The 19,862-nt window shown below is 39.2% G+C and overlaps 1 protein-coding gene across 1 annotated transcript in view; it reads left to right on the top strand.

Moving 5' to 3' along the window:
• The window catches only part of LOC124866761 (SH3 and multiple ankyrin repeat domains protein 2-like), a 317,419-nt gene that overhangs the window by 8,301 nt on the left and 289,256 nt on the right, over positions 1-19,862 (top strand). Inside the window, exon 3 of the mRNA XM_047362701.1 lies at positions 7,779-7,848. Within this exon, the coding sequence (XP_047218657.1) occupies positions 7,837-7,848 (12 nt within the window). The 5' untranslated portion in view covers positions 7,779-7,836. The remainder of the gene's footprint in view (positions 1-7,778; positions 7,849-19,862) is intronic.

Below are 19,862 nucleotides of genomic sequence, written 5' to 3'. Positions count from 1 at the left end.
AGACTCTAAGCAGAATAGAGTCTGAAACAGTACAAAAAACCTCAGCAGGGGTAAGCAACACACACATAAGTAAAGATTCAGCAAGGGTACGGTGGAAACTTGACGGTGCGAATATAAGTCTGAGTGTGTTTGCAAGAATTAGACTGTCAACACTGATAGAAGCGCCATTGTTCTTGAGAAGAGAGGTGGAAGTTTTATCAATCGGCTGCATAGTCCTATCAGCACACAGCTGGTAGGGGAGTGCTGGGGAAGAGCATCGTGTTTATATAACTTCCAGGAGATATTTTGTCGATAGCCAGTTAGCAGAAGTTGCCAAGGCCACATTGGGGCGCCAGATTTAGAAAACAATAAATGTTGTGGTTCAGGCAGTTGTGAATTTCCAACCACCTTAACAGTTTTACTGGTATGTCTCAGTTGCAAATCCAAATAGCCAAATTTCTGGTATTTTCCGCAGATCTGGAGCGTACAACTTATCCAAGATTATATCCTTTAACCTCTGAGTCTAACCGCTGCCAGGCTGCGATTCTGTTCAAGAATCGTGTCCAGCTTGTGATTCTGCTCTCTTAACATTTCAGTCTGAGTGTTGATCGCTCTACAGACTCCATCTAACATCGCAGGAAGATGTGGAAAGCTTTGAACAGCCGCCCACGTTTTGCGAATCACTCGATAAGCCAGGTAACCACCAACTCCAAAAAGCAGAATTCCTGTTATCAAAAGTCCAAATATGTTCACATCTTCAACGTCCTCCACCGACATCGTAGTCAGGCACACAATCTTCCACTGCTGCCAAGAATCCATTGTGTTTCCAGAGAAGAACGTCCCGCCTAGACAAGAGGGTCTCCTTTACTCTGTCTTCCTGCTGAAAAAAATTTGATCAATTACGTTGAGTCCAGCTGACCAAATCCATAATTTACAAGTTTGTCTGAGAAAAATACAGACAGAAAGCAGAAGCATGGAGGGAGGGAGAGAAAACACGTGCGTCTTCCACCGAGAGCAAGAAAAAGTACAGTACAGTTATTAAAAATAGCAGAAATATTCAAAAAAATGTGTAACTGAGTAGGGTGAAAATCTTACATGTGAATATATATTTATGCATAAAAAATAACAAAGAAATGGAAAAGAGGCAAATAACAGCAGCGACGTGAACATTTATTGAGTCTGTTGGGAACAAGGTTATAAAGTTATAAGTCTAACAGCTGCTGGGAGGAAGGACCTGTGATAACGATAGTTTGTGCATCTAGGATGCAGCAGTCTGTGATTGAATATGACATGTATGATATGAAAAGTTCAAGATTAATTGGATGTGTCCTTTACTCTGTTGACCAAATTCTTCTTAGTGGTCCCCCACTTTTAAAGAGACGATAGAGGTTCTGTAGATCAATGTGAAATGGCCAATGAGAGATTCTTTTTTTTTTTGGCTGGTGTGTTTTTACATCTCCATTTCTATTTTTTTTTCCTTTTACCCAGGATTAAATATATGAGGCTTTTTTTATTATTATTAACTGTATTAAATAAAACCTCTGCATCAGAGCTAGTTGAAATAATCTGCAGCAGCTTCTTTCTTCTCTGTGCCGCCATGTTTCTCCTCTGGTGGTGGAGACATTTCAGGTGAGTCTACCTGTATAATGTTCACAGATCTGCTCTGACTTCCACACAGCCTGAAACAGATGGATTCCCTGGGTCTCAGCTGCAGTGCCTTGCAAACGTATTCATATCTCTTGAACATTATCTAATTTGGTCATGTTATATTTTATTTGATAGATCGGCACAAAGTTTCAAAAAATTGTAATTTGGAGTGAAAATTATTCATTTAAATTGATCTCCCCTGAGTCTGAATCCATACTTTGTAGAACCACCTTTGGCTGCAGGTTTTTGCACATGTATAAACTGAGTTCTTTGCTCATTCGTCTTAAGCTGAGGACTGGATCTGTGAACATCCATATTTAGGAACTGCCACAGATTCTCAGGTGGATTTAGGTCTGGACTTTGACTAGGCCATTGTAACGCATGGAAACGTTTTGATCTAAACCTTGTATTGTACATCTGGCTGCATGTTCTGGTGGTTGTCCTGTTGGAACATGAACCTCCACCCCAGTCTCAGGTCTTCTGTAGCCTCTAAAAGGTTTTCTTCCAGGGATTGTCCTGGATTTAGCTCAATCTCTCCATCAACTCTGACCAGCTTCTCTGACCTTGCTCAAGAAAAGTATCCCACAGCATGATGCTGCCAACACCATGTTTCACGGTGTGTTCAGGATCATTTTCTGCCACATACAGCATTTTGCAGGCAGGCCAACTTCCTCCCTGACCTGTCTGCTGTGTTCCTTGGTCTTCGTGATGCGGTTTGCCCACTAATGTTCTCTAACTAACCTCTGAGGCCAGAAACAGAACAGTTGTGTTAAAAGTGAGATTAAATAAATACATTTAAATAATTTTCCTTCCACCTCAGTGATGTTGTACTGTTGTAACGGTGTTTGTGGTTGTAGAAAAGCTTTATGGGGTGTGAATACTTTAACAAGACACTGTTTGTTCTGAGACCTAGTTGCTTTCTCAACTAAATTTTACAGAATGTTAACTATTAATCCATGAGTACATGGATGCTAACTGTCCTCTGGGGTTTGCCTGTAACTGAAAGCCATGAAGCACCACATTTGTATCTTTTTATAAGGCAACACTGTCCTGCTCACAAGCCCAGCTCCTGATGATCAACAAGTTATTTAAAAAAAACAAATGTTCGGTTTATACGTGTCTCTTCCTCTAATCATTCTTCTCGGACATGCTGAGCACTACGTATGACAGACTTTGGGTTTTTGATGGCCTCTTTAAAACATTCATTGTCCTTTTAAACTGCAGTATGCTGGATGACATTGTCCCTCCCTCCCACAAGAAGACCCATTTATGTCCACGCTTTAACTTCCTGGCTGATGTCTTGAGATGTTGCTTTAATATTTCTGTCTACTGTTCATTCCTCATGAGGACCTTGATCTTGTAAAATGCATCAGTCCCTCCTGCAGCTATCATTCCCCTTACATGATGCTGCCACCTCCGTACTTCACCGTTGGACTGGTCTTCTCAGGCCTCCTTCATCTTCCAAATGTAACGATGGTTGTTATAACCAAACACTTTGCTGTGGTCTAATCAAGGTATTTTTCCCTGAGTGTATTTGCAAACTGTAATAAGAGATTTTTTTTATTCATGTTGCTTCTGAAATACTGGCTTCTACCTCTCTGAGTGGCCTTTCAGCCCATGTTGGGACAGGACTCTTTTCACTGTAGATAATGACACTTGCTGACCTGCTTCAACAGCATCTTCACGAGGTCTTAGCTTTTGTTCTGCAGTTAATTTCCACATTTCACACCACAAGATGTTCATATCAGGGAACCAGTCTCCTTCCTGAAACGTTTGATGGCTAGACATCTTCATGTGGCATGTTTGGTTTGGCTCCTAGGAACTATCAATGATTATAACTAATAATTACCAATTATGATCAAAATAATTGTCAGGTTAGAATATTTTCAGTCAGACTAACAAATCAGAGCACAACGTTTAATAATTAACAATTAACAATAATTAGCAGAATTACCAATAAAGTTAGAATATCTAATAATACCTGATCAGGAATTATTAGAATCATTATGAATATCAGCCCAAGATGGTCTGGTATTAAGGATCAGATGAAAGAGGAGATATGATTTAAACCACTCATTGACATAAACTTTGTTGTGACTTTAAAACAAAACCCAGACAAGTAACTAGCATAAAGACGAGGTAATCACAAAGTAAGTTAGACACAATGAGAATAAACAACTTTTATATTGTTTTACCATATGTTAGTTATCTGTGCCCAGATATTGCCTCTTAATGTAACCCGTTCTGGTGAACAGGAGGTCTAGCCGGCGATGAGTTCTGTGGTGGACGGTGGATCTCGGTTCAGCCAATTTGGGGGGAGCGTCTTGTCACACTGTGAGCGTCAGGTGTGCAGAGCTGTGCTTTTGATGCAACCTTCTTCAGGCAGTGGGGAAAAAAACCACTTCGTCGATGTGACCAGAGACATGTGGGGGATTCGTTTTCTGCAGATAGAAAGGTCGAAGACAACTAGTCTTGTTTTCTCTAGAGCACCGTCACCGGTTATGCATACAGCAGACCGTACTTAACTAGATCCAAGGTTTCTTCAAACATCTGGTCTTTTACTCGGCATACGAGGTCCAGGACTCTTAGTCTCCCCCATCAACCTGTGCCGGCTACGGGAAAGGGAGCAAACGAGGATGCACGCCAGAGTTTGTACTATGATGTCAGGGGGATTCCAGCTATGACTCCTGGGGCTGTCCTGAAAGTAGGTCAAAGCTGTGCATTCTGGGTTTTAGAGTTTTACCAGGGTCTTTGTTTGTGTAGTTTAGATGTTCTCCATCCACAGCTGGGTCGCACCATAGATTCCTTTGAACCTTTAGGGAAACTGAACCAGACCTGTGGAGGTCCATTATCTCCCTGATACCTTGGATGTATCTGGTTTTAACTGTATTTCCAAAAGAAGTCAAATAATTTGAAACAACAAACTGCTTTACTCACCCTGTAACAAATACTGGTTTTCAGGTTCTTCTGATCAACTTTCTGTAGAACCAGGCGCTGAATTTACGTTATTTCAGCAGAACCTGACTGATTCTGTTCTTATTGAAGTAAGTGTTATGGAGAATGTTTTTAAAAACTAAAAACTTACTGAACTGATCTCATGAGGTTTGAATTATGTTCTGATGTTTGAAACAGGAGGATTTGTTTCATTCTTTTCTAAGAAATTAATCAGCAGTAGTGTTATTTCATTCCATGCAGAATAAGATGCAAGAGTTAACAAAAATCTGAACTTGTATGTTTAAATTTTTAAAATCACATTTAAAGTCGTGTTAAATCTACAAGCTTGTGCATTTTAAAATGCATTTACCCTCATGTTGAACTTGCATCTGGGCTGGAACACGTCTGCCCTCTGATCTCTGGAGAAAATGACCTTTTCCTCCTCCTTGTTTATCTCTGCTCTGACACGGAACCACAAAAGAGGCAACAAGATCCATGTTGGAGGTGGAGGCTGCTTTGGGTACTGTCTTCTGCAGTGATGAAAGTAAAATGGAGCGAGAACCGAGTCCAGTCTGTCTTCCAGTCCTGAGGTTTTCACACAGAGCAAGGAGGGCGACTGAGTGGGGCGGGAAGCCTTGAATGAGGGGGAGGAGGTGGATGGCAATCTGTAGAAATCTGACTTTCAGCTCCGCTCGTCTGTTTTCTCCCTCCTAGCTTCTCTGCGGTCTCCTCCTGCTGTGACCGGCATCTGTTGGGTAAAAAACTGATCTTTAATCCTGGCAGGGAATCCCCCAGCAGGCCCAAGGCTCTCTCTATCTGGGATTTGTAAAAACTTGCATCGCAGGATGAAACTGACTGGCTTCATGAGCTTTTTAATTCTAATCGTCATCTCATGAAGCATTTTGGAGGAATTTGAAGGTAGAGTGAGCTGCAGGCCTGGTTATTTCAAAAATAGACCTGCACAGTGCAACATAAAATCTTAAACTGTCAATAAAACCCAGGGCATTTAAGAAGTCACATGACTTTTTTTATTCTAGGAAAATGTAAAATCCATTACAGCCAAAGCATAAGATGACAGCAGAGTCTTAAGATCATCAGTTCAAGCCATTGTATGTAAATATGTGACAGTATGGTGGTCAACAACTCGACCACCAAGGCTCCAGCTTGCCAAGAACTGGAAACCTTAAAGCTCTTCATGGACAAGCCAAATGTCTTCTGCATGAGAAGTTTCATGGTCAAAGAAAACCAACATTAAACTGTTTTTAAAGATGCAAACCTGGTCCTTTTCCCACCTGTCACACTGGACAAACACGCTGTTTGCGTGTGGATAAAATGTTGTTAAGTGTTTTATGGGCACAGACCTAAACGCCAGGTTTGTTCTGCAAAACAGGACATGTTCAGTGTTTTCCACCTCAGTTTATATCTGCCTGTATTTCATTTCACTGAATAACAAAGACGCTCTTTAGTGCTTTTCACAAACAGCATCCAGGCTTCTAAAGGCCAGTTGAGAAACTTTCATTGTTCTTTTCCCGTTACCCGTTTAAAGTCATAGAAAAGTATTTGAAAAAAAAAATATTTGCCACTGTTTGATTTGATGGTTTAGAAATCTTTGAGATAAATGTTCTGTCAGACCGATCTTGTTTAAGCAACTAGCTGTTGATCCAACAAGATTGTTTTCCTTCCCTAATTGTCTTAATTATTTTTGTATTGATGAGCATGTATTATCAACTTAGAGGTACAACTCCTAAAATATGAGTTTTAATCTTATTTGTGCACAGACATACTTTGATTTACAGCTTTATCTAATAAATAAGTTTGCTCTTTCTAAGGCAGAATGGCCTCAGTTCTGGTGAAAGGGAAAAGATGACCAACTGAGTAACCACCCAAGAGAGGCAGTGCACTGGATATAAAACCAAGAACCAGACAGATACAGAAACAATCTTTGGGCAAAAAAAGTTCTCCTGATTAAATGAAGTCCAAGTTTAATTTATTTAACCTGCAACTGGGTTAAAGAAGGAGCTTTTGGTCTCTTTGTCTTTTCACTGCACACTCTTTGGGGTGAACTTGCAACACTTAAACGTTCTTCACAGATTTAATCTAATTGACTTTGGGATGTTTCGCCAAGAAAAAAATGTCATTGTCTCTGTGCAAAGCTGGTGGAGGCATTCCTTAAAAGACCTGCAGCTGTATTCAAAGAACGGTGGTTGAATAGCTAGATAAACATTATGTACTTCTATTAGATAGAAATGAAAAGAAACACACTAGAGTTTTGTAATTACAGCGTGGTAAAATGTGAAAAGGAACTGTACATAAAACCTTAATGTTCTGTAAGCCTCCGTTTGTTTTCCATCCAAGTTGGATCTTCAGTGATATGAGCAGAAAGGAACATGAATATTTCCTGTTTGGACATAGTTTTCTAACCCTCTAATTGTACACTGTTTTCTACATTTCACCCTCTAAATCCCAGATGCAGTGTGTTCCCAACACACAAACCAACACACAATGCCCTGAGATATGAACTGTAACAGCTGACAAATTTTTATTGCATCTTTGATCTTCAGCTTCTTGCCTGTTTGTTGTAGCCCTTCTTCCTCCTCCTCCTCCTCCTCCTCCTCGTTTCTCTCCACCAGCGCTCAGATATCTGACAGTGTGCACAGGCAGACACGTTACCAGCAGCATCACTGTGTAATCGGGTTCAGTTGAACATTAGCTAAATCCTGCTCTTTCTTACTGTACATGAAGCTCGTTTATTTTTGCATAAACTGTGAAACTCCATTAAAACATGACTGAGTTACTGCTTTCACTTCATTTTAGACAAATGTTTTGTATTTGAGATTATTGGCTTTGAAAAGAAATGTTCCCCCTGGAATCAGAATTATTTTATAGGTTTTTCTTTTTTAATGCAGCTCATTAAATAAATAACTAGTGTTAGAATAACCCCCTCCCCCGGTGCACATTGTTTATTCTTCAGGGCCAGAAGTGGGGAGGAAAACTTTTGTAGGAGGATTGGTTGATGTGATTAATGCTGATTCTTTTTGTCAAACATATTGCATAATACCAGACTGAATTTGCATGTAAAAAAAACAAGAAATGATGATAAACAAGATTTCTTTCCAGGTCTGCACCTTTAACTGCACAGATGAAATATTTAAGCTGTTAATATTTCAACATAGCGAGGTCATTTACTGTAGACGTCTCTTTCCTTCCTCCTCTCTCAGGGAGCCGCCGTGAAACTGTGGACCTCCTCCTTCAGACAGCCTTTCTCCTCTGGATCTTATGGCTGAAATGGTATGTAGGATCCATCTACAGCAGAGCTGGAACTAAGGGTGAATGCTGAAGGTCTGAAATGCCACAGTTCAATAGATGAATGCATTATCTAATCCTGCATTAGATGCATTAGCATGATGATGATGAACTTGTTGAAGGTCTTTTTGCTTTGACTTTTTCTCTCATCGTAATTTTGTTTTCAAATCCAACTCGGCGTTTGGACATTTGATAAATTTTATGTGAATACTTGAGATACTGTATGTCTGTTGGGTTTGTATGCTTGTTCAGTGTGGAGTGATTTCCAGCTTCAAGTTTGATCTTTGTCCTGGAAGCCTGTTGGGATGTTCAAATGTCAGTGATGAATTATCACTAGGGGACACAACAACCTATTGTCTTTCAGATAATTGTTGGGAAACTTGTGCAATTGGAAAAGAGTTGTTTGAATATTTTGGTCTCCTTTCATCAGCACTGTTCATTAGTTCAGATACATGGTGTGTTGTGTTTATAAAGCTTGTTCCAGAGTCCCAAAGGCTGCAGCTGTATCCTTTCAGCAGGGAGTTTATAAGGTGATTGACTTGGAAGTCCTCTGAGAAAAACTTTTAATGGCACATTTATTATTATTATTGTTGCACTCTTGGTCAAATGTGGAACTGAATGTTGAGAGAAAGGAACAAAAATGTTTTTCAGGATAATACCTCAGAGCTCAACTTGTTTCTTTAAGAATACTGACCTCTGCTAGATTAAAACAGGAAAGATACCTCAGATTAAGTTCAGATCATCCTAGGACCAAGTCTACTTATCAGTAAATATGAAGTAATTAACTATTGATGGAAATGATAAAAAGAATAAAGGCACCGCCAACAAACCAGGAACTAATACTTCATTGTGTTTTAGCTTTAAATGTCTGTGTGCTTTTGTGATGTCTACAGCACCGACTCATAAAGGTTTGAATTAAGGCTTTTCAACCAGCAGCCATCACAGCATATATACACCAATGATGGCCGACCACTTCCTCTTTACAAAGCATAATACATTTGATTATTGTTTAATTTGATTTTTGCACCAAACAATAACAAAAACAATGTAGTTGTCAAAATAATTATTACTGTTATTTATTTAGTTGCAAGTATGCTACTATTTTGTGAAGTCTTAATAGCTGAACCCTAGTGTGGTCTTGTTTTGAGAAGTCCTCATAAGTGAGTATGGCTGATGGAGGGGAGGAGGCATAGCAGCAGCGCCCCCTGTTGGCTGGTATGAACTAACACATGGCCGGGTACGAATCATTCCTCAGTAGACTGTATCTTTTCGGGATGAAAACTGCAGGCGAGCTGAATGGCGATGGGGTAAACTAACCAATGCAAACAAAAACAGGTCAAGACAGTTTATGTCTGAAAACTGCATTTAAAGGCACAGCTGCAGATCAAAAACATATAATGTCCAAAGATTTTCTACCTGGTGGTGCATCGCTGTGCAGCTCTGAGTGATCCTTGACAAACCAGTACAGGACGGGACAAATTTACTAAATATTGGTCAATAAATACTCCATAAGATCAGACAAACTAGCTGCTCTCTTCCAGGGCTGCAAGAATGTATGACAAAAATGTATATACATATCTTGGATCTGACTGGGTAATGTAAGTTTTAATATAATTTTAAATATACAGTGGCAACAGTGGTAGAGGTTCGTCCTGTAACTGTTGGGTTGCCAGTTTGAAACCCCGCCCAGTCTGTCTCATTCGCTGTGTCCTTGGGTAAGACACTTTACCCTCCTTGCCTGCTGATGGTGGTCAGATGACACGGTGGCGCAGATTGTATGGCAGCCTCTCTTGTGTCAGTCTGTGCCAGGCCACGTTGATGTCTGCCGGACATGTCCGCGCAAAGCTCAATTTTTACGACCGTGTATGCGGTGTCACACAATAAATTACTTGGTGGGAAAAAGTCTCCACATCGAACTGTTTTATATGTGACACACTGCTTCGAGCAGGCGGTTGCAAGTATACGCAGCTTCACGGCCACACTCAGCCTCGCACTGAGGTGTATTCTTCTTCTTTGTCCCTAGTTCTGGTTTAATGGCCTTTAACACTACCTTTTTTTTCTTTTTATTGTTCCAAAGCCACACGGCAAATTAGTTATGACTCCCCATCAGATGACATCATGGCAGAAAGCGTGGGAAATGTGGGAATTTGCCACCAGAAATAAGGAAATTGGTAAGCTTGACTGAAGCTGTGAGCAGTGCGCGCGGAGGCCGCACTGCTCACAGTTCGCCCGACTATGATCTGCCCTCTTTCTGCAAATCCTGACGTGTACTGATGTGAGTTCTCAAAGCGATCCGTGGTGAAGTGATTTGCATAAACTAGTACCGTCTTCGGCGATGTGGCAGGAACATTGCCCTCAAAAATAAAATGAAGCCACGGACCTCTGTTACCTGAGAGCGGGAGAATGTCCATGGACACATGTGGGTCTTTGCAGCCAACAACAGAACATCTGCCTTAGGTACTCTTTTTGACCAACTAATGAACTACTACGCTTCTGTAGTTGGCTATAATCATTACTGTTGAAATTAGTGATGACATGGTGGATCCTGTTAGCCACATGTTGCATGTAAGATGTTGTGTAGCCCAGTTAGTTTCCTAGTTACCAGGTTCCTGAGGCTGCATTTCTCTCCTTGTGCTGGAAATCTTCGTTGGTCAGAGTCTTTCCACAGGTAGTCTTCTCATAAAGAAACTGCAGGTTAACTCGGTCGGTCACTCCTTGTTTTCCCAAGTCCACCTGTAGCTGAAGCTTTCTGGTTACTGAGGGAATGCCCTCCTGACTCGGGCTACGGGTAAAACTTGGAGGTGGCTCTGCTTTTTGCAGGAACACCTTTTTAGGCCATAAAAGGCTTGCAACAGACTCTTGGAGGTTGACCGCTGGCTGGAACCACAGAGTTAGGGGAACAGATTTTTTTGGTCTCCAAAGAAGCTGTACAGACCCAAACTGCACCTCAGAAATAAATATCAGCATTATTATTTTATGTATTTTTTTTTTAAGAAACTGCTCTCAGACTTAATTAAAGAACTTCACTTGAACATTACATGAATTATTTAGTGTTTAATGATCCTTCCTGATAAAATGATCTTTCCATGATCTTATTCTGGCTGAGCGCTTCAGAACTCTCCAGGTTAATCAGCAATGATCCGGTTCTTAAAGGAGTAAAACTGAAGATCTTTCTCTGTAAACAGCATCTTTACATGCAGTTGAGTCTGAGCAGCCTGATGCAGACTGTGAGGACATCGAAAGCCTCAGGCTGAACTGGAGCAGTCCATAACGATGAATTTCAGCCTCTACTGTATCCTGCATGCAGTTAACAAAAAGAAACTGGTTCTCTGGACAGAGAACCATAAAGATGAGCTATTCAGGTCTTCAGTGCAGTTTTATAGACAACTGTTTGTGTGCTTTACAGAAAAGAACAACCTGTTAGTCCTGATGGACCGTGTTCAATTCAATTCAAAGATACTTTTTTTTATTTATGGAAGTTTTAGATGTATGAAGAGATAACTTCTGATAATTGATAAATTTTATACAGATTTCTTTCTCTCAGAAGTTGACGGTTATTATTTAGTTTCATCCACTAATCTGGGCTGTACCTTACGCTGCAGACAACAAAGGTAGAAAAAATGATGTTTTAAATGTTTAAACTGATTGATAATAACTCCAGAGTAAACCGTTACTGGAGAAATGGAGTTTAAACGAAAATTCAACATGGAAGACGTACCATCACCTCCAGCTTCGTCTAATTACTCCTCAATGTGGCTCTGCTCCACCAATCAGCATCAAGTCTGCATTTCTCCCCGGCCAATCATTCTTCAAGGCTCCGGTTTAAAAGATCTTCATCCATGGATCCCTCCGTTCTGCAGCTGAACTTTGACCCTCCTCCACTCCATCTCCACCATTTGCCCTTCAAACTCCTTCCAAATCTCCTCAGGCCTCCACTCCACCACCAGGATCGGATCCCAGGGGCGAAGACATCTCTAAATCTAACCCTAAGATGTTCATTCAAGCGCATGTCATTCTCAGCATTCACGTCTTCCACTGGGGTCTGAGCGCCAAAGAAATAAACATTCACTAATAAACTTCTCTAATTGAATCCCTGTCTTCTTTTTGTGAGTCTTTTTCAGGTTGAAATCAGCTTCAAAAGGAAGCTGCAGTTCTGTATGAATGGGCGAGGCAGAGAAAAGCACAAAAATGTAAACTTTAAACGATAGAAAATAAAAGATATATATAAATATATGTGCACCCAATATCTTTTTATAAAGGCACGTTTTAATAGTGCAAATATGTTGCTGACCACTCAGGCGGTGAGGTGTTCATCAGAGAAACAGTCTGGAGGAAGAAACTGTCTCTGTTGCGCCGACCTGAATTTAAAAGTCTAAACTGTTTGTTTCCAGGATGTGTGGGGTCTGCAGAGCTCCCCTGTTAGCTGCCTTGTTCTCTATGATCTCCATGGTCTTAGTGGGTTAAGCTGCACGTGGTTCTGACCACACCAGTGTACCAGCTGACCCACCTTCTCTCTGTATGCAGACTCATCACTGTCCTGGATCAGGCCAATTACAGTGGTGTCATCTTCAAGCTTCATGTGTTTCACAGACAGGTCCACTGAGGTTCAGTTGTTTTGTGTACAAAGAGGTACACAAGCGGTTTTCCCTGCCTGAGAGAAGGACAACAAGTAGCCGCATCACCGTGGTAACGTGCAGTTTGGTTGGCCCGACAGAGCGGCCGCCCAGCCACTGCTCCGGAGGTTAGCTGGAAGCTAATCCATTGTTCACAGAGCTCTCTTCAAACTTAGTTGTCGCTTGGACAACTCCTCAGCATGGTTCATGAGGTTAGGTTTTGGGCAGAGAGTAATAGTGAAGGATTTAGATTGAAATGATCTAAACGTTTTCCATTTTTCTAAAGTTTGGTTTTGTTTGTGTTGATTTCAGCTATCTTAGTGCTAGCAGGCTATCTGCAGCACACGTGCTGAGGTTGTGTTTTTTGTTTGTATGTTTTTAAAGTTAAGACAAACTTTATTAAAGGGTGATTTTAAACAGAAGATTGCTCATAACGCGCCGTCTGCGCTGAGTTGACTTATTTTTGTTAATAACTTCTTGTATTTTAAGAAATTGTGTGAATTCATTCCATATGTGTGCAGAGTTTATGCTGTTAAATAATGTCAGAGCTTGTCTCACACCTTTCTATTTTGTCCTAAAACCATCGCCTTACTGGGCTGGTATTCACAGGACAATCCTTAACAGACCCAAATGTTATTTGATAAAATATTAATATTAAGTATTATTCTCAGATTCACAATCCTAACAGACCATTGTGGGTTTTTCTTTCATTAACCAAGGGGTACCAACAATTATGTCCATGTGTATCTTATGTGGTCAGCAGATATCAATACGTGAGGTACCAACTATACAAGGTGTAATGACAAATATGTTTCTTTGAAACTTTTAAATGTTTCATTAGCAGCACTCACAAGAAAAAAAAATTATACTGCCCTCAAGTGGCAGCAACAAGTAATGAAATATTCTCTAAAATAAAACCTTAAAGTGGTCACAGAATTGTACATAAATTTATTTGCAGGGACCGGAGCCGGAGTAATTGCAAAAACAGACAAATTCCACGCAGAAAGACTGGGAGTCGAACTGAAAAAAAAACCATTTTGTGTATATCCTGCATTGTTTTTCGCTTTATTTTGATTTTTTTTTTCTTTATCTATATTGCTGGTTTTATACTTGTTGTACTGGATGTCTTTATTGGCCGTTTGGTGTCTGGAGGACCACAATGGGAATAAGCTCTTGGCTTTACTGTGTTTTTATCCTTGTTGATGATCTTTGTATGTGGTCAAGTGCTAATGTTGCATTCAGTTGTGTTGTCACCAAATAAATTAAATTCAATGTTTTGTAGAAAACTAGACGCGACGTTGAGCCCTACAGTGAACGCCATATAGACTGCAGGACAATCCATGCAGATGCAAAAGCTTCAGAGAACCTAAAGGTTTAGGGTGAATGAGATTCCTGACCTAATCAAACTGTTTTAACGAACACCGTCTTACAGTAACTGAAGTTTTGGAAAGGAAAAATCTTGCAGGGACATTAAGTGATGTGGACATTGTGTCATTTTGACCTGTGGCCCAGGAATAGTAATGTCAACCTAAATCAACCAAGTAAGCAAGCAATCCAAACTAGGGCTGCTGTTGGACCTGTACATTTCATCCCAAGTTTAGACCACATTTAGCACAAGTAGCTTGAGGAGTCCTAACATCTTCACGGACCAGAAGGGATGAGTAATCCGTCCATCAAGTTAGGAGTTAACCCTGACTGGAATGTAGACTGGTTGATAAATCCAGAGCTTTGCCTTTTTAGCTCTAGTTTGTATTTACCAGGACAGGTTAAAGCAATCTCTGGACTTCAGACGACACAACAATCTGTCTATATCTATCCATTTCCTTCTCAATTACAAGATTGCTCATTAACAGGACCTCCCCATTTGAGACGGAGACTGACTCCTAACTTGAAGGGTGCCATCTATCTTTTTCCAGTTTAGGACCTAGGCATCCAACTAAAGAACTGATTCTCATTGTAGATACATCAGAAGTCCTAACTGAAGGTCATGGCTTGGAGATGCCAACAGAACCACATCATCAAAACAAAAATGAAGCCCAGAGATTCCCTCTCCACGACTAAACCTGTAGATCCTGTCCATAAACAACAGGATTTAGGACAAGGGGGATGTCTTGATGGATGCCAACCTGCTTAGGGGCCAAGCTTAAATGTGTGCCTTGAATGTGGACTAAGGCCTGAGGTTTGACGATTGGATTTTACTTTCCAATTCCGGACAATAAACTCCCGGGAAATCTGAGATGTAGGATGCCTTGTAGTTAATTAGTTGGAACAAGTGTCTTCCTTTTTAAAAGAAGTAGGACCTCTACCACTCCACATGGTCTCAGACACCTGAATGGGCAGGCCTGCCTGGCCCCCCGGCCCGCCCCTTGTCACCGGGTCTGAGTTCATGTAAAAATATGTTGAATATATTTAATTTCTTATGTCTTTAGTAGTTTGAATATTACAGAAAGTAACTCTAGGCCACTTGTTACCACAGGTTCTGCAAATAAATGTTTGTGAAGGATGAAAATATGCCCCTTCTTTTTATTTGGAGGTTTTTCATTAATAAAAGAAGCAAGATTGTTTTCTTTATTGACTTTGGACACATCCTATAACACACTGTAGTTTGTCTTTTGCAAATTATTTCTAAGCTGTGCATTTATAACACAGGTGTGCAAGTTACCTGCATCAGTGCCTGGCTGTAGTGGTATTTAATCCTGGTTTACCGTTTCCTTCAGTAAACGGCAGAAACATTTCCCTCAGCCAGCTCTGTCTAACTGACCTTTAGCCCTCTGCCAGGTCAATAACTGGTCAATGAATTCACAGTTTGGCAAACTGGGCCACGTGCACTCAATGGTAACACCTTTACTGCAAGGTTCCGAAGTGTAAATAGCCAGAAATCCCGGCTGCTTTTAGGCCGGATGTTCGGAGAACCAGGACTCATCTCTGATTTTCCTGTTTTCTTAAATCAGGAATAGGTATGGCTGAGATCATTCAGGGGGAACTCTGTGTGCGTGAGGACAAAGATGTTGAGGTTTCAGCTTTCCCGATTCATTGATGCTCCAAGCATTGAAAAGACACAGAGCAGATTGTGAATTTTAATTTTATGTGTGCTTTCCTAACCCAGGCATACAGACAGGGCACCATTATTTCATTGTAGAGCCTCTCAATAGGTGTTTGATTGCCTCTGTGTGAAGGTGTGTTTGCTAGTTGGTTTTATTCTGCTCATATTGTGCTCTTTAAATGTGTGTCATTTATTTCAAGCAGCTCCATTGATTGTTGTCTGCTTGGCATTGATTGGACACTTTTTCAACTTGTCGTGTCTCCTTTTCGTTCTCATAACCTGTGAAAGGACAGAGCAGAAACACACTGTAAACCCCAATTCGCTCACTCAACTCAAAATAATTTTGGAAACAGCTTGCACACAAAACCTTTGAGTACAGTAACATGAAAGTTATGAATGCAACCAACACAAATTAAATGTTTAATGTGACTCTTGTCTGACTGAGATTTCCGTCAGCTCAACACCGTTTTTTTCAGTCAAATGATAAAATAGTTTTTGTTTTACTAACATTGAATAGTATATAATTTAAGTGGGAATATCTAGTGGACATAACACAAACCTTTTGAGCCATTATATATAAATGTATTAATATCTCTTCAACACAAACACATTGATTTCACTAAACAGAATTCTTATAGTCAGCCTAACATTAATGTATTCAGTCTGCAACAAGTATTTTTTTTATGTGCAATTAACAATATTTTGCTCTATGATGGCGTATTTGGGATTGTACCTTTGAACCAAATTGTTCATGTTGTTTAAGGCATTTTATTGTGTACGTTAAGCTTAAAAAAATTTGGTTTTACAACGCAATCAAATCAGTGTTCTAGACACAAAAGAAAATGCTACAAAATAACTTTTTTTGTCATGCTCAATGTACTATTACAATTAAGTCAATCTTACACATTTTGTTGAACTTGTTTAGTGGATATTTTCTGCCATTTGGACCCATGTCTTTTTAGTGGTGTTACATAAAAACTATTAAATTGTTTTAAAAAGTTTTACAATTAATTTATGACCAATATATTTCATGCTTTCTACACTAAATATCTAATATTTACACCGGAACTATTAATTGTTTTGAGGACACAAAATGTTTTTGTTTTTAACCGAAACTTTATGTAATTAATGAATTATAGGCAATTTAACATCTCCAATTCAATTGTATATACTCAAAACTTAATGTGAACCACTGTTCTGAACATACACTAACTACTAAAAGCATTATGTTAATACTGCTAGCAATTCACTTATCTAAAGTAACTCTTAAAACATTTTGGAAACACCTCAAAATTAAATATATATTACAGAAATGGACACATTAACAGCTCTATAGAAGGAAATAAATTGTTATATATCATAACATTTAGTTGTTTATACAAACTCCCATGTTATCTCTACATTCTCACTACTAATCTATAATTATGTAGTAAAAATAAAAAAAAACATTAGGCCACTATGTTCTAAATTGTATCTATTTTATTTAGCAGACTGTAACAACAATATAACACCACAATGATGGAAATAAACAACAAACATAAATATCTGTGCGCTCTGCTTAACAAAAAGCTAAACAATAAATATAAGTTTCTAATTAAAACAAACCCAAAAAATAGAAAATATAGAAAAAAGAAAATTATGGCACAATATTGGACAAATTCCTAAGCGAAGGCGCTCAAGTTGACCAGCGCTAGTATTCTCTTTTTTTTTTGGTAATTAAGAAAGTATGATTGTTTTGTGTATTAATTAGTCTAACCAAGGACAACTAAAAAAGGATGAGTCCTTGCATTGACCAGGCTTGGGAGATAATTATGACTACCATTTTACACCAAAACATTTAGCAAAATCTGACTTTAATTAGTATAACAAAAAAATACTACCTGTTTGCATCTGATGTAATCAACACCCAGAATGCATTGTGCCATCCAAATTCTCTCCATCTTTTTCTTGGAAGCTAGCAACCAATTGGAGACCAAACAGCCAATCAGGTTTACCTTCTCTGAGCCGGTGATTGACTGATTTTTGCGACACACTGTAAAGCTACGACAAGCTGAGCGAGAGCGGAGTTAAAAATAGACTCTCAGAGTTAGAAGTGAGCGAGCACGGAGAAGTTGTGCACACGCACTGAGTGGCAAGTGCAGAAATAGAGTTTTAATAGAGAGCGAACAACTAATTTTTGTTAGCTCAAATGTATATTTTCTCTTCACAATACAATATGTGCTTTTATAAAAGTGTGCGCGCTAATGAATGTGTCACACATATTGGGCCATAGAAAATAAGACCTGTTTGTCTGAAACAATTACCCAACTTAAGCTGATCAGAACACACATGTACGGATACATAATGCCTACTGTGGGTCTTCATTATATCTGCTAAAATCTGCAATCACTTTTTTCTCTGATGGACAAATTATGTAAAGTAACACTCAAAAACTTCTTACTTGCTTATTTAAACTTTGTTTGATCAAGGATCAACTGGATTGGTTAAGGTGTCTTGAAGACCTTTCGTCCTTCATCGGAAGAGTTTCTTTTGCTTGACTGAATGGTAGCTGTTTAGTTTTAATTAGGTACAAGTAACCATGATCCATCCAAATGGTTTGTTAGTGCTTCTGGCTGTTTTAACTAGTCATTGGAAAACCATAGGATCAGGTGGTCTGAATGACCATCAATTGCCAACTGTGAGCATTTACAAGAGTTTCTTTGCAAACAATGACTATGGAAACAAGGATTGTGTTGTTAAATGGGGGATAAGTGGGCCTTTTGTTTGTTGCTTTGTTACATTTCCCTAATATACAGATCTACACATCATGTTGGGAAAAGGAAACAACCTCTTCACAAATGCATGGCCCAACACAGAGGAGCAAACTCCTCAGAACAAGACTCAGCAGTTTACTTACATCTGAAAGACAACTGAAACTTTTCTGAAAGCCACAAGATCCAGATGTTAGACAGGGAGGAAAGCTGGTTTGAAAGAGGTTTCAGAGACACAATCTACACCCACAGTGAACAGCTTTCACTCAACAGAGGAGGTTTGTTGTCTTAAAGCACCTCAAAGAAATCTTAACCAGTCCAGTTGCCCTTGATTGAACTTTTGCTGTATAACCATGACCTGGGTCACTTCTAACCTCAACAGACCTTTAATTCATTTGTGACACTGCCTTTGTACATTACAGCTTATGTTTTAAAGACAGTATTTTTGGTTTGGGTTTTTCGCCATCTACATTCAGGAGGACTTTCTTAATAAACTCAAATGTGTAGGTCATTGCTTTTGGATATATAGCCTGGATAACATTAAGCAAGCCATATAAATGCATTATTGCATCTGGCCAGCATTTAGTCCCTTGCAAAACAACCTGCTCCTGGAGAAAGACCTTGACGTCTTGAGGATGGAATGACACCGTGTTCATATCCTCGCTGTCACCAATAATGGACACAATGGCAGCAGATCTCTTAATGGAAGGCCCTTGGTCTTCACCCTCCTGAAAAATATTATACATTTACAATTACATTTGATGAAATAATCTTAATCTCTAATGGATGTCATCTGATCTTTGTGTGTTTATCAGCTCACAAGTCTGTCACAGAAAACAATATTTGTGTTCTAGACATTATTTCATTGTTTTGTGTTACTAAAGTATCAGTAGAGTGTCCATAACTAAACATTAGTCATAAAAATGAAAGCCAAATAAACGTGTTTTTTGAGTTTTCTGAGCTATCAGAATACCCAAAAGGACCCAAACATATAGATGGAAAGAGCATTATGCAAACCTCTCGTGAAAATCTCTAGTGATAGCTGTGATGAAATAAAGCCTTGTCAGAACCATTTTTAAAAAACATTTTTAATAGCAACACTCATTGAACTCTTTTATATCACAAATTTACATAGAGTAAAACTTATTTGATCTTGTTAATCTCTGGATTTCGTTGTCTTTGTTCAAATGATTTTATCTTAAATCGTCAAATACAGTTAGGCTTGTGTGTGGCTCATTACAACAATTCAAAATTTGTAGACCATTCACATTTCAATCTAAAAAAAGAAATCCCCCATACATCCCAGAGAGCTGGAATGTTTTCAGAACATCCACTGATGTGACAAAAGTTTGCTTCTGTTCAACTTATGAACAATTCAGAAGTCAGTCACTCAGTAGGTTTCAGAAATAAATGAAAAAAACATCTAGATCTACTCAAGTCTTTGTTCAAATGTTACCAAAACCAACTAAAATTCTCTATATGGTAGATTTAGTGTGTCAAAGGATTTTCAGAAAGGGTTAATCTGCAGTTAAATTTTAATATCTTGTTATGGTTTGTACAATATGCACAACATTTTCTTTTTTATTCTGTGTT

The sequence above is a fragment of the Girardinichthys multiradiatus genome, chromosome 4 (assembly GCF_021462225.1).
Source record: "Girardinichthys multiradiatus isolate DD_20200921_A chromosome 4, DD_fGirMul_XY1, whole genome shotgun sequence".
In the NCBI taxonomy this organism is placed as follows: Eukaryota; Metazoa; Chordata; class Actinopteri; order Cyprinodontiformes; family Goodeidae; genus Girardinichthys; species Girardinichthys multiradiatus.
The sequence above is the reverse complement of the archived record's forward strand: the minus strand, read 5'-3'. Positions and strand labels throughout refer to the sequence as shown.